Raw genomic sequence first — 14,995 nt, forward strand, 5'->3', positions numbered from 1 at the left:
ACATGAATAAACAAGGTAAGATGCTAAGACATTTAGAATAGATTTATTAAGCCAGTCAAATACAAAAAGTCTCACATGTGCTTTTGCCTACAGCAAAAAAGAAAAAAGGGCTACAAACTAAGAAAATACAACTGCCAGTAATTACAGCATACCTTTCAAAGTGCAATTCTGCTAATTTCTCACTTCAGCTCTCACCCATCAGGACTTTGTTCCCTGTAACTTAACTTGCTTGATAAGATGGAGCTTCTTCTAATTCATCTGCACATATTTTAAAGCCCTTCTATGTCAATTTAGTGGGTATTCAGTTGAAACCGTGGCTTGACTTGATCTTCAGTTTTTAAATGGTAACACACATTCTGTTGAGGTGTGGATCCTGTGTCTGTTATCAGGGCTCTTGACTTTGTGTCGCAACAGTTCACAGGACAGTCGGCACGCCGTTGATTGCAGGTTGTTGAAGTGGACTTACAGCAAAGCCAGACATCCTGGCAGAGGTTTTCCTACTCAGAGCAGCTGTGTTGCTGTAACATTGGAGCTAGGGTTCCTAAATACTGGTAAAATTGTCCTATTTCTGTTGCTTGAGCAAAATTAGAATGTTTCAGTACTAGCTTCACTGATTACAACCAAGTTAAAAAAAGATTAACAGTATGAAGACCTCCATCGCTGCTGCCTAAAGGTTTTGTGTTTTAAAGTCTAGATACTGTATGTCGGGGCTAAACTGAGGGCAATAGTACAGGATGCAGTAAGATGAGTATGAGAATCGGAATGAGTGGTCAAATCAATTGTGGTCAAGAAGAAGTGTTGTGTTTAATGAGATTAGGTCCATCATCATGGGAAAAAAAAAAGGTTGTGTATGTACTGTGCATTGTGTATTGTGTCTGATACAAACATACAATGTCAATAGCTACAATATATTGGGATTACACTAACAACATAGAAAGAACAGCATTACTAAAGACAATGATTTACACTTAGTCAATGCAACTATCAAAACAGCAGGTTATAAATAAATTATCAATAATCACAATCATGTTTTTGGTATGATACCATCAAAATTCATTTCCCCAAATTTTTGTATTTCAACAACCACTTTTGAACAGTTACACGTATGGGACATTTCTATAACATCAATGGTACTGAAGAAATCTTCTTAAATCAATTAACATTCACATTGTAAGTTCTATGATTCAATGTACCTATATAATCATCCATTGTTGGAATGAGTATATGTTGTCTTATTCATATTGGGGAATGGCTTCCTGTAACCCTACACGTAACAGACCAAGTGTCAACCTGTTACAGATTCGCAGAGATACAAGCACATAGGTATATTTTCAAAAAAACCAAAAACTTTTACTATCCCAACCTATTTAATAAATGACTTCAGTTCCTGATAAAAAATAAAAAATAAACGAAATAATATTGAATGTATATATTCAGAATAGCGAAGTGTTTCACAAATAGCCTTATAAAACGCAAGTATAAACAACATTACAATAGGATATCTACAGTTCAGTAGGAAAATTATAGATCAAATCACACCTTGTCAACTCAAAAACAAACTGATTTCATGCTACTACCCAGACTCCATTTGGCGGATACGGTGATGCTTTAGTGCTTTCCAGGGTCAATGTTCTGTCGCTCCCTTTTTCCAAATCCAGCAGCTGCAGCTGATGCCGCCGCTGCTGCTGCTGCCGCTGCTGCTGCAGACTGATCTACAGACACAAAAAGAAACAAGAATGCATTATCTTCACAGTCACAAACTTTGCTGCTACACACTTTTCATTTGAAATGATTACAGTAAACATTTAGCTATTGTGTGGTGTGTTCTAATGAGTCGATTTGCATGAAAGGTAAAGGTAAATTCCATATTTTTCTTGTTAGCAAATCTCATGTAATGATCAAAACAACAATGAATCAAACATACGAGTATTGTCTGGTTAAGCACAGAAAGTATTGAGAGACGGACTACAGCATCAAACGCATCGGTGGTTTTAGTAATTAATTGCCATTTCGTTGATGTCATTTCCTTGACAAGGAAATATAAAGAGTAACACCAGCTGTATCCTTTGAGCAAAAGTACTGTACTTGGCTGGCTGCACCATACCTGCATTCTCTGGTGGTGGTCTCGAGCTCTCTCCTACTGCTCTGGCCCCTCTCGGCTGCGGGAATGACGACTGCCAAGGAAAACCCTGACCAAAGAGAAAGCACCACTTTAGATGAAATCTATATAGACCCATTCATCACAACCAGCAGCCCTCAAGTCTTTGCCGAAACCTAACAATGGCTATTGAGTGTAGGCGTGGCTAGGTTGAGCTACAGTTAAGACCTATTTACAACTGCTTGTTTCCCCCAAAAGATAAGGGGAGTAGAGGTGAGAGAGAAAAGGGCCTCGTTTCCTCAGTGAACCAGAGAGTCACTCCAGAGACAGAGACAGAGGGGCCTTAGAGGACCCTTACCGGGGTAACAGGCTGGAAGTCTCGTACAGGGGGCGGTGCTGCGGCGGCTGCGGCTGTGGCGCCTGCTGCATTGGGCATCCGGGGAGGGAAGTGTATGGGCCAGCCCTCGGGGCCCTGCGGTCCCACCTGCACAAAGGGACCACAGTAGGGAGGGCTCAGCGGGCCGTTCACTGAGCCTGACGTGGGGTCTGAGGTACGTCTTTCCTGCTGCTGCCCCTACGAGGGATCACAAGTACACACGTGATCCCCAATCAGTGCCCGGCTGCTACTCTCAGCGAGCGCAGTGGCCCTGTCATGGCAGGGGTCCACTGCTGACCTCCAACCCTACTGCAGCTGCCTCCCACTGAGGAGTGTGAATGCTCCATCTACGATCCCGAATGCACTGACAAACAACCTAGCTGGAGTGAGGCTCTTGTCCTGGAGTATTCATTTGGCCAATGTGAACTTATTACATTCAATATGTACGTGACAGCATTCTGTCACAAGGGGGCGCTAGTCTGCAAGGTTTACCACAACTCATATCCCTCTGCATGATGTGTCCCAAAGGCTTGTAGAACCACTTTCAGTGAAGGCCCTGGCCCTAAGTAAATGCAAGTAAGCATGGCCAAAAATATATATATATCACCTATCCAGGCTGATGGCACCATTTCATTTAAAATTCAAACTTGTCTGCAACACTACCAGGCTCAGACCTGAGCTGCAGCCAGTACCTGTTTGTGATGCTGCATCTGCAGTCTCTCCAGCTTACATCTCTCCGTACGTTCCCTCTGACACTCGTTCTGTGCCTGATGAAGCTGAAACACAAACACAAAGTCAAAAAAATAATAAAAAAATCCCACATTAGAGAGCACTGAAGGTCATAGTTGTGATTAAATGCGAGACAAAAGCTAAAGCATTCCTCATCATGCCACATATACAGCAGAGAACACACATCTTACCTGATTGGTCAAATTAGTAATCTGACCCTGAAGTCTCTCAACCTGCCGCCTCAAGTCCTCCTTTTCCTCGTTCATCCGCTCCCTGTCACTCCTCTCTTTTCTGAAGTCTTCTTCAAAGATCTTCACCTTAAGTACAAAACAACAGTTAAAAGCACCTGAGAGAGTACATGTGTGAATGTTAAGAGATGTTCCAATAACATTTTTTCCTTCCCGATACCGATACTTGAACCTGCTTATCGCACTGATCCGATACCAGCGCGTTAAACTATAATAAAGTTACACGGGTCATAATTCCTTCTCAAATATCTAGTCTATATTGTTGTGGAAATATCCTTTTTTTAGCCAAAAACAAAGTTTCACAAGATTACACATCATTATAAATGTACCTTTGCCTAATTTTTACTGAATGGAGCCTGATTGCATCATAATGTACCTCATTGAAACCTCAGTTTCCAGCTGTTAGCTTCGCTATTTAGCCCAGCAGGTCTGTGGTGCTCACCACCAGTTAACTAACTTTCCTCCTGCAGGTTTCAACATTGACTTGTTCACATTGCAGAATTAGGGAAAATATAGGGTGCAAAAGAGTGAAAACCTGAGCCATTTCCCAAACTGGTATCGTTATCTGAACAACTCTAGATTATGTGTGTGTGTGTTTTGTTGCATGTCTGACCTGTTCCTTTAGGACAGCAATTTGAGTGAGCAGTTCCTGTTTCTTCAGGTTATTGGCTGCATCGGCGAAGTTACCCTGACCAGGTGGTTGTTGTGAGGATGAAGGGGTGTGCAGGTTTAAGGCCTCCTCTAAAGCCTGAAGTAAGACAAAAACAAGTATTACACAGAAGGAACGGTGTCTGTGGAAGAGCTGCAGAACGAGAGGAGAGAACAAGTACACTCACCCTGTTGAGGCGTTGGATCTCCTTCTCTTGGTACTCCCTCTGTTTGCTGAGGGGAAGCAGCTGATCCTGCAGGTAGCGAATCTTCTGCTTCAGCTCAGTGGTTTCAGAGGTGAGGCACTCCTTCTCCCCCTGAAATGATACACACCCCAAAAACCTTTTGTCATGTATCCTTTTTTTAAACATGTGTGTTACTCTGTCCTGGTTTGGAAATGTTAGACCAGTTACACCTGGGCTTTGTGTTCTCACCTGTACATTTTCAATCTTGGACTTAGCCAACAGCAGCTTCTTGTCGTAGTCGCGCTGCCTCTGCTCTCGCTCTGCCTCCAGCTCGATCACAGTTTTCTGGGACTCAGCCAGCCGTTGTCTGAGGTCTGTGATCTGAGGGGGAACGTAAACCATTTAGTTGAGGACAGCATTCATGGAGTCCACTAACCAAAGCTATGAAAAACAATTCTCAAATACTCAAACCCAAAAGATTTACCAAAAAAATGGATATGTGATTCAGTGATTACATATCTCTGGTAAAGATAAACATCTGTTGTTGAATGCGTTATGATACCTGCTTTAAAAGGTATGTTGTGAAATGATAAGCTAAACCGCTGTCACAAGGACACGCAGTTCTGTTTTTGTGTAAAATATGAACAAACTTAGTGACGCAAATGGATATATCTAGGGTTCTGCGGTTTAAACCCCAGGCTGCATGGTGTCGCAGTCTCACTAAGTGTGAATGTAGGGTTGTTCATGATTGTGGGTTAGCACGCGCGTAGGTGTGTGAGTATGTGTGTGTGAGATTGTGTACATATGTGTGTCTCTGCTGCCCTCTGACTGCACCACGAGAGGAAGTCAGCGGGTACCAGAGAGGTGAGGGGAATTCTGACTGAAGTGTGACAGGCTGTGTGGTAAGTATGCTCAGATACTGAGCTATTGCAAGATTGCACCTTTCCACTGGACAAGCATATAGAAAACACACACACAGCTGCTTCACTGCCAACTGATGCACACAAACGTCAGAGGCCTCTGTTCCTTTAAGATATTCCGAATTACAAAATCCCTGCCATCTGTCATTTCAAAACCATGTCAACTTTAATGGTAATGGCACATTTTTTATTGTGTTATTCCACTGGCATAATGCAAAACGTTTTGACCAGACAAACGGTTTTACATTCTAGGCACATACAATATTTATATTGTATGAGGACAGTTTTATGGAAAAATGCAAGATGAATAGTCCATGTAATAAATAAACATGTAAATGCATTCTTGTATAAGTTCCAAGTGCTTTGCTTTGAATCTAAAAAGAAGCCTGGCAAGTGGGAGAGGTCTTTTAATATCAATAATTAAACAAATAATTGGCTGGATTGAAATGAAGTGCTTTCATAAAACATTTTTTTTTAAATTTGTTTTACTTTTTTTAAGTGTGATTTGAAATGACAAAAATGAAAAATGTTTGTCATAAGAATTCAGAGAGAATTAGTTATTAATTCTCCTTCCTCAGCTCTTTATCAGTCGAGGACACAGCAATGTCTTCCCACACCAGTTCCAACAGCTGTAAAGTCATTACTGTACCTTCTGTTCAAACTGTGACTTCATGGAGTTCCACTGAATGTCCCACTGCTTGTTCACCTCCAGTACCTGTAAGCAGTGCCAGAAAGTGAAACAAATGACACTGAACATATAGGAAACAAATTACACAGAGACTTTCCCCAATGGCAAAAGAGGATGAGCAGTAAGAGCAAAAAAAGACTCACATCCTTTCTCTGCTTCTCCAAAAGCTTGATCTTCTTTTCATACACCTCTACATCACAAGGTTTAGTCGGGGTTTTCTCTGCAGCTTTTCCACTCTGGGGGCACACAAAAAAATTCTTAATCCACAACATTCCTCCATTACACGAAACCCCACATCATAAGAGTTTACAGGTGGAGAAGTTTGTAGTCACAAGATGATTGGGTAAACCTTAAAAAAAATAGTTGGCTTGTAAATGACAGATTTATTGACATGAGGCTAAGTAAAAAAATATTTTTGATGTAATTTAATTTAAACTACCTTCTGCGGTGTGGTGGCCTCCATCTTGGGTCTCACAGCAGCTGATTCCTCCTTCACAGGCTCCTCTTTGGTCTCTGGAGCTTCGGTGTCAGACTGCGCTGCAGAGGACGCTGCTGCTGCTGCTGCTGCTCCCGTGACCAGCTCCTTGAGTTTTTGATTCTCCTGCCTGAATGGGCAAGAAAATGAAAATGAGAGTGTTTGTGAGCACGGTCCCTTCCCGGAGTTTGTTGAAGTTTTCGCACAGCTTCAGGATGTCCTTTGGGAAGAACCTACGATACCCTCCGAGTGCAATGACGCCAACAGAAAGCAGTAGAATAATCCCCCATCAAAAGTGAAAGCATTGGAAAAATCAACATTCAGGACAGACTAAACAGTGTGATTATTCATATTACATTAAAACGGTCATGAGAAACACAATTGTCCCACAGTAAAAAAGAAAATAGATCAGAGTGATGAGATGTGAAAGCGTTTTAATTATTTGTAAGAAAAATACTGCAGATCTCATGATTTGTCCTCTTTAACATTACTAACAAAAAAGTTTCTGCTCCAGCAGACAAGCAACAAAAAGACCAGTGAAATGTAAAAGAAGAAGAAAGACATTACCTTAGCTGTTCCAAGTCTTGATTCCTGATATGATGATCCTCTTCCATTTTCTTTCGAAGCTCATTGTTCTCTTGTCTGAGCTGCTCACAGAGAGTCTATAAAACAAATAAAAAAAAAAAAATCTCAATATTTCACAACTGTCTGTGTAATGACATCAACATTTGTTTTTAACATAAGTATGCCTACATAGAGACAGATGCAGCTAACTTTAATACAATGCAAAAGGTACTTTGAATGAAATTATGTTGAATGTGTCCCACCTATATGGCACAAAGTTACTCTTCAGGCATATGGTCCTGTATTTAAAATTTGTCAGAATACAAACTGACAACAGTTTTTCTAAGTTTATGTAAGGGTTTTTTTTAGTTTTTTTTAAGAATGATAAAAAAGTACAAATATAGACCAAGTCACTGCAAATACTGCTACAATTTTGTACTCTCGTAAATTCTAAATTAAGCCGTTATGTTCCTGTAAAGTGGTGATGCAATTCAACTGGTACTGCTTACTCTTTATGTGAACATCTATGTTATATACACTTGATATTTATAGTGCTTTTATTGTGAAGCACTTTGTTCACATTGCTTAGAAATGTGCGAGAACAATACATTTATTACAGATAAAATGACAATATGTTCATATAAGAAAAGCTTGTGCTGTGTGCCAAAAATAAAATAAATCTTATATCTTTATATAATCAGATATATGAATCTGGCATGTCATTTAATTCAATGTCTAGCATTTCAAATGAATCATGCAGTCGTCCTGTTGCATACCTGTAGGAGGGAAGTCCTCTGTTCATTTTTTTGGACCTTAGAGGAAAGATGGTGAAACTCCACAGCCATGCGACCGAGGTGAGCTAACAGCTGGTTCGGGTTGGACTCCTCTGCGAATATGCTGAAGGAGCTCTCTAGTTTCTTCAGCTGGCTGGCTAGCTCGATGTTCTCCTGAGGCAGGACGGGGATTACTCCTACCACCGACCCGGCCTGGAGATATACAGACAGGTTAACAGTCAGTCAGTTCTCCCTCTCAAGCTGACTCAGTGTTCAATGTATTTCAACGAGCACAAGACAGAAAGATAAACATACCGTTAGAGTCATTGTGCTACTATTTTTATAAAAAGCAGCAGCAAATTTATCTGAAAAGGCAAACCAGTTTTTCCTGTTGGATCTAAATTGAATCTTTACCTTTACCAAACATATTCTCTTCAGGTGTTAAACTGTGCCAAGGTAAGATATAGAGTAATATTATAGAACAGGCTAGCTAATAACATTAATTGTGATAAAATACATGCCAGAAATATTCTGGCATACTATCCCATTAACACATCCCCTAGGATGTAGTGTGTGAATGAATCAGCAGTGTAATTCAAGTCAGTATAAATCCTGGACTTTCCCCTGGCTGACTCAGACTGGAGACACCAGTATTGAGTTTGTCGGTGAGTCACCGCACCAAGAACATGTTCCTAATATTTGGCAATGGCTATAAAAGAAGAAAGGTTAGCCTATGTATATTAAACAAAATAATACATTTTGGGAGTTAGCACCAGGAGCAATGTGATATTCTAAACATGTTAAATAGTTTGATCAAAATAAACATTTTTTTCCCCCCCTTTTGAGTTCCTGTGGTAGTGGTTAAATTATCATAATAATTTGTGTCACAGAGTGCTTGGTACGTACAGTCAAGGCATCTGAAGTCTTCCCATCTACATTCACGACCTCAAACTCTCCTAAGGCCTCCTGTAAAAAAACAAAAATAAAAGTAACACCATAGTACACACAGTGATATCGGATAGCAGATATACCTGTATCTAATGTCATTTACAATTTAACAATCATCACAAAGTTGTTTCTGTCCGTACCAAAAGCTCTCACTCACAGTACAAATGACTTACATTGGGCTTCTCAGGCTGAAGGGTCTTCCCTAAACAGCTGGTTTGCTCCTCCCTCTGCTCTGCAGCGGAGTGTAAACAATGTTTACCTGAAATAATACCAAATCCAAGTCTCAGTTAAGTAGAACAGTATGTCCTATAATTAAAACACTGGTCAGAGTGATTATCCACAAATGTGAAAATATGTCTAGTTAATGAGTAAAATGAACAATTACCCTCAAGTATGTGAGGCCTACTTTGTGCCTCGGTCTGAACGGGCCCTCCCATACACAGACTGGCGGCAAAGCTGGAGGACTTGAGGGCCTCGTTGTCTCTCACGAGTTCCTCCACTCGCTGCCGAAGCCTTGATGCCTCTGATTGCGACTCTTCCAGCAAATCACCTGCAAGTTTAAGATAGATCTTGTCTCTGTCCAGCAGCACTCTACATGATCTAACTTCAATCAACAAACACTGCTAAGACTATTTCTATCAGCATGAACAGTCATCAAATATGATGCGATAGAAGTTTGGTGACCAATAAGGTGCAAGTAGCACTCCTTTGGTGAATCACAAAGGGAGCAATCAGGCCACTCACATAACATACTTTTGAACAAACTAACAATGAAGATCATCTGGTTTTACTACATTCCACCTTATTTGCAGTAGTTTCCCTTTTATATATTTTGACTGGATATTCAGTCATGTATTCTGTAATGGAAGACATCTTATGATGACTTTGTGGCTGCATTAAGTTAAAGTTAAATAATTACTCCGATGGTCAAGCAGATGTGTAATGCCAAGAGCAGCTGGCATAAGCCCTCAGTGCTCAGCTTTGAGGTAACCATGCTGTCTTTGGGAACCTACCTAAGCTCTTAAGTCCCTTCATCCGCTCCCTCAGTATGCTGTTCTCCTCCAGTAGCTGTCGATAGCTGCTTCCCCCTCCGGCCTCCTCCCTGGCCTTGACCTCACTCCCACCTGGATCATAGATGCGGTACGGGCCTTTCCCTTCCATTGCCGTCGCTCACTTTCTACACATGGTCCTCTGAACTGTAACTAGAAGAGACAAACAGTTATTCTCTGCTCAATTCAAAAAACACACAAAGTAGCAGATACTACTCGGTAGAAGAAAAAAAAGAAAACTTCTGGACAGAGTCCTTGTGTTACTTCAGTAACTCTAACATTGACAGACAGAAACATTTGAATCTGGGTTAAATGATGTACCAATCAGAGGCAATTGTAAAGTATGGCCGGTATGGCATGACACCCAACCTGTTTGTGCAGAAGAAGGAAACAGCTGAACAGAAACATTACTGCATGAGGACAAACATCTTAAGTACTTCTTGGTTCAAATCCCCTTAAACCACAACATGTGCAGCAACACCATAACAAACACTAAGAAACAAAACAAATGGGTGTTCCTGCTCCTTCTAGATTGCATGTTGAATAAAAAAAACAACCCCACTCAGGAGCCCTGTGGAGAAAACAAGAGATCAGCAGACAGCTTTTGGTGGAGAACAAAAGCAGCAACATGACCACCATGGAGAGACATATGGCAGAGACATGCTGCACCGTCCACATCCAGGGGAGGAAAGGCACAAACACAAACAAATGACCCGCTAATCCTGCAGACAAACATCTCACCAACATCCAGAGAAACATACAGCACAATCCTGCAAATGACAGCCACCTTTGATTGGCTGAAAAAGGCTAATATTAGTTTTCGCTGTTGTCATGCAAATCGCTAGCATCCTCGTTAGCTCCCGGCTAGCTCGCTCTAGATGACAGTGCGGGACCGGAAGTAGCTAGCTCTTCTCTTTTTAACCCCTTTTAAATACTTTTATTGTTGCGTTTAGCGAGCTGTAAAGCGGAGTAAAGCGGCAAACAAAAGAACAAAGAGGTGTCTTTTTGTCTGGGTACCTTTCAGTTCGCAGTGGCCTCTCGTCTCCCTAGCCCAGACATCTATTGCGGAAGTGGTCTACTGGTCTATGCTGTAACCCGGGAATTTCCACCTCGTTTGATGTAAACATCGATTGATTGACAGCCCGGCGGACCAATCAGGACGCAGCGCTCTGCCAGCGGGAGCCACTGGGCGTCATGTAAACACTGGAGCAGAAGGCTTCACATTCTCATGAGTTTGGTGGAAGTTTTACTAGAATGACACATGCTGGACTTTTAAATATGTACTGTAGCAGTCAAAAGTTTGCACACACCTTCTCATTCAATGGTTTTTATTTTTATTTATTTATTTATTTTTCTACATTGTAGATTAACCCTTTCATGCATAGAGGTCACTACAAATGTTGTTTTCTTGTATATGCATCTTGTGGCTTTGTGCCCTGGGTGCTTTGCCAATTATCACAAAAGATAGTCTGCACATTTTCTTTGTATATACATACAGTACCAGTCAAAAGTTTGGACACACCTTCTCATTCAACTACTTTGAAGAATGTAAAATATAAAACATATTCAAGTTTTGTTGAGCATTTGTTTGTTTACCACATAATTCCATATGTGTTCCTTCATAGTTTGGATGTCTTCAATATTAATTAAAAATAAAAATAATGAAAAATCATTGAATGAGAAGGTGTGTCCAAACTTTTGACTGGTACTGTACATATATTATTTTATAGTTTTCACATCTTTATATATCATTTTATTCATTTGTTTGTTAAATACATATTTCTTCAGTTGAAAACAAAAACGCATGCTGTCCACTTGAGTGGACATGTAAAAATCTCTTGGAAAAGCTGGATTAAAAAAAGTTCAAATCTTGTTTTTCATGCCTAAAGAGCAATAAAAACACTTGACTGAGGTTGTCATAATTCATGCATGAAAGGGTTAATATTGAAGACATCCAATCTATGAAGGAACACATTATGTGGTAAACAAACAAATGCTCAACAAACCAGAATATGTTTTATATTTTAGATTCTTCAAAGTAGTTGAATGAGAAGGTGTGTCCAAACTTTTGACTGGTACTGTACATGAATAATAATGTTTCGCAAGAACAGCTCATATGACACAATGAGTAAAGCAGATAATCAAAACCAGCCTGATTTTTCCTCTTGAGTTGTAATGATTTATATTCTTTCTTATTTATTTCTTATCTATATTTCTTATTCTTTTTTTTCCTCTTGTAGCTCACACTTTTTAGTACAGGGGCAAACCCAACCATTCTCACAGAATTACTTGTTTCTTTATTGATAAATTTAGAGAAGGGGCTGTTGGGGGTTTCTGTTATTGCATCACACATTTCCTCTGAACTAGGAGGCCAATAAGGCTAGTTCAAGTCACATTGAGCTTTAATACCATATATTTCCTGTTAACCTATAGTGTATAGGTTAACAGGAAATATATGGTATTAAAGCTACTTTGAGATATATATAATATTAATATTGTGATTAGGTCAACATACAATTATTTTCATTATTGATTAATCTGACAATTATTTTACTTTATCGATTAGTTGTGCAGTCTATAAAATATATATATTTTAAAAAATGCCTATGAAGCTCAATTTAAATATTCAGACTGGTTGCTTTGTCCAACAAACAGTCCGAAAACCTAAACACACTCAGTTAAAAGAAGTAATGCACAACACACAGCAATACACTAAGTATTCATGTTGAGGAATAGAAAAAAAGTGAAACAATAAGTCCATTATCAAAATATTTGTAGATTAGTTGTCTGTTAATCGACAAATTCATCAATTGATTAATCCTTTTAGCTCTGACTGTGATATGTTAAATTTGGTTACTTATTACCACAATGACATTTAAATGTAATATTTTCCTGAGCTTGAAGTCGATTGCAATATATATTTGAAACGTTATGTTAGTCACAGGTTATGAGGTGTTTGTTGAGGATCACTGTGCCAGAGTTCTTTGAACTTTATTTCAGGCCCCTGACTGACCGAAGATGAATGATTTAGAGCAATGGTGACATCTTGTGGGAAAAACAAACAGGTAATCTGTGATCATATTTATACCTCAGAGAATTAAAAAGATTATCATGCGGTTAACTGGAAGCACAAACTACTTCTGATGCAAGTATTGCTTGTTTCTACTACTCTGTAACTGATTAACATGATTAGTTTAATTACCAAAAAGTCTCTTATAGGAATCAAAATTAAAACATACTGTTCCTTGACCACACAGACAATTAAGACAAACACCCTCCATAAAATTTTGATTTTAGAGCATCAGCCTTTGAGGTCTTATCGGGAAGCGTGTTGTGTTAACACAGGAAAAACCTAGTTTCCAAATTGTGTTGCACTATATATGACATGACTTATGAAAAATGTATCTAAACTAATCAAAAACACACCCTTGTTTTTCTCTTTATGTGGCCACCCTTATTACTTCCTGTAAGAACAAAAAGGTGCACTTTGATGGTGTATACCAGTAATACTGAGGAACTGCTAAAGTTAAAACTGCTGTAATAGAGAAACCCATTTAGTAATAGTTTAGATAATAGCATACGTAAACTAGAACCTTAAGAATGCAGCTTAAACTGTTTTAGATTCAATTGCAGAGTCCCTTGCTTCAAGCAAAACCACAAGCATTAACAAAACGACAGATAATATGATTTTAGACACTATGGTGTGTGGACCAGCAGTGCCCTGTCAGCCAGAAAACACTTTTAAAATGTGTCCCTGTGTTCCCAAGAGAGCTGTTAGCTGGCTACAGGAAAAAACAAACATACAGTTCACACGCCGTGCCACCAAAAACCTTGTCCTTTTTAATAGGTGAACAATGTTTCCATCTCCGGCTGCTGAAATAAAAAACAGGCTGGTGCACAAAAACAAAAGCCAGAGGACACAGGAAATGTCTCCAATCTTTTAGTCCTCCTGTGTAACAAAATGTACATTTTACAATAAAATGTACATTTTACAATAAAATGTACATTTTGTTAATTTGTCTCCTCATAATTAAAAAAATATTTGAAAGCATTTTTCCTCATTGTACATAGACAGAAGAGTGAGCAGATGACATGTAGGAATGGGTCATTTTTAGATTGAATTCTAACAAGTACAGAGTATGCACCCCACCCTGCTGAAACACAAGGACAGTCCAGTTTCCCATCTCCAACAGCAGAAATCAGCAGCTGATAGTCATTATCCCTGTGCTGCTAAATACAAAATGTCCTTTTGTTAGCCGACTAGTGACTCCAGCTGTCCTCTCGAGGCCTTAGACCAGAGACATCTTCCCTGAAGAGTTTCTATCACTATGCAAAAAATGTGGACGACAAGCACTGGCACAAAACATGCTTCACTGTTAACTCCAACAGGCTCTTCATACCAAGTTTTATTGAAAATCAAAACTACGACCAAGAAACCAATGTGAGAAAATCATATCCACCAGCAAAGTATTTCCTTAAGCAAGCAATAGCCCCCAATGACATACAATGATATAGCTTACAGCATATTCTTTCTGGTATATAGTGCAGATATTATTCCTTTTGTGTTACGTTTGCCTCTCATGTAATTTTCCAAACCCAGAACAACAACACCTGTTTCAGTGACAACATAAAAGTTATTCAACCTGCCCTGAATAAAATAACAAAACAAGACAAGACAATGCCACAAAATACTGAATATAAATGCAATATTCTCTGTTACTATACACCTCAAATGTTAAAACAAATAAACAACAACTCACCCACACATTCAGCTTGTGTCGGAGAGAGGCACTTTTTAAGGAAACTGTTGAACTGGGGGAAGCAATCAATGTGAGAGTTGGGGAATTCCCATAAAATGGCCTGATACTGTACGCTGGGTGTTTGTCCAACTGCCTGGCCTGCCTTAACTGAGTAACACTACACATAAAAACGACTAAATGCATTTAGTTAATCTTGTACAGTGGCTTGCTGCATGCAGACCACGCTGTGCACTTTATTGCAAATTTACAGATAACCTCTAAAATACACTAACTTGTATATAAAGTACAATATATACAGCTCAGTAATGGGCTTGTTTGCATGGTTACATCACGATGCCACTATAATCATGGAGACTGTAGATAAAAAGTAAAAGGCTAAAGCAACACACAAGAAATATGTAAACTTCATTAATTTAATGCAAACTGCTCTGAACGGCACCACAGCACAAACTTCCCCCAGCTGTCAAAAGGGTATTTGAAATTGTATATTTTTCAAATTGACATTGGCTGCATTTTAACAATGTGCTATTTAAG

General features: G+C 39.4%; 1 protein-coding gene across 5 annotated transcripts; it reads right to left on the minus strand.

Annotated features, from left to right (window-relative positions):
- Window positions 1-27: 27 nt before the first annotated feature.
- Window positions 28-14,544, minus strand: tnip1 (TNFAIP3 interacting protein 1). 5 transcript variants are annotated; one of them, XM_054597672.1, is made up of 18 exons: window positions 14,462-14,544; window positions 9,666-9,854; window positions 9,038-9,202; window positions 8,826-8,911; window positions 8,611-8,670; window positions 7,708-7,917; window positions 6,935-7,029; window positions 6,332-6,497; window positions 6,036-6,128; window positions 5,854-5,919; window positions 4,534-4,665; window positions 4,288-4,416; window positions 4,065-4,199; window positions 3,395-3,520; window positions 3,167-3,250; window positions 2,457-2,672; window positions 2,105-2,189; window positions 28-1,712 (listed from the first exon to the last, which is right to left on the minus strand). In XM_054597672.1, the coding sequence occupies exons 2-18, from the start codon at window positions 9,811-9,813 to the stop codon at window positions 1,609-1,611; spliced, it is 2,100 nt and encodes a 699-aa protein (XP_054453647.1). In that variant the 5' UTR covers window positions 9,814-9,854; window positions 14,462-14,544; the 3' UTR covers window positions 28-1,608. The 5 variants fall into 5 exon arrangements, with proteins under 5 accessions (XP_054453647.1, XP_054453649.1, XP_054453646.1 ...); XM_054597674.1 differs by lacking the exon at window positions 14,462-14,544 and adding an exon at window positions 10,719-10,827 and having other exon boundaries at window positions 2,457-2,582; XM_054597671.1 differs by lacking the exon at window positions 14,462-14,544 and adding an exon at window positions 10,719-10,827.
- Between the last annotated feature and the right edge of the window lie 451 nt (window positions 14,545-14,995).

The sequence above is a fragment of the Anoplopoma fimbria genome, chromosome 4 (assembly GCF_027596085.1).
Source record: "Anoplopoma fimbria isolate UVic2021 breed Golden Eagle Sablefish chromosome 4, Afim_UVic_2022, whole genome shotgun sequence".
Taxonomy (NCBI): Eukaryota; Metazoa; Chordata; class Actinopteri; order Perciformes; family Anoplopomatidae; genus Anoplopoma; species Anoplopoma fimbria.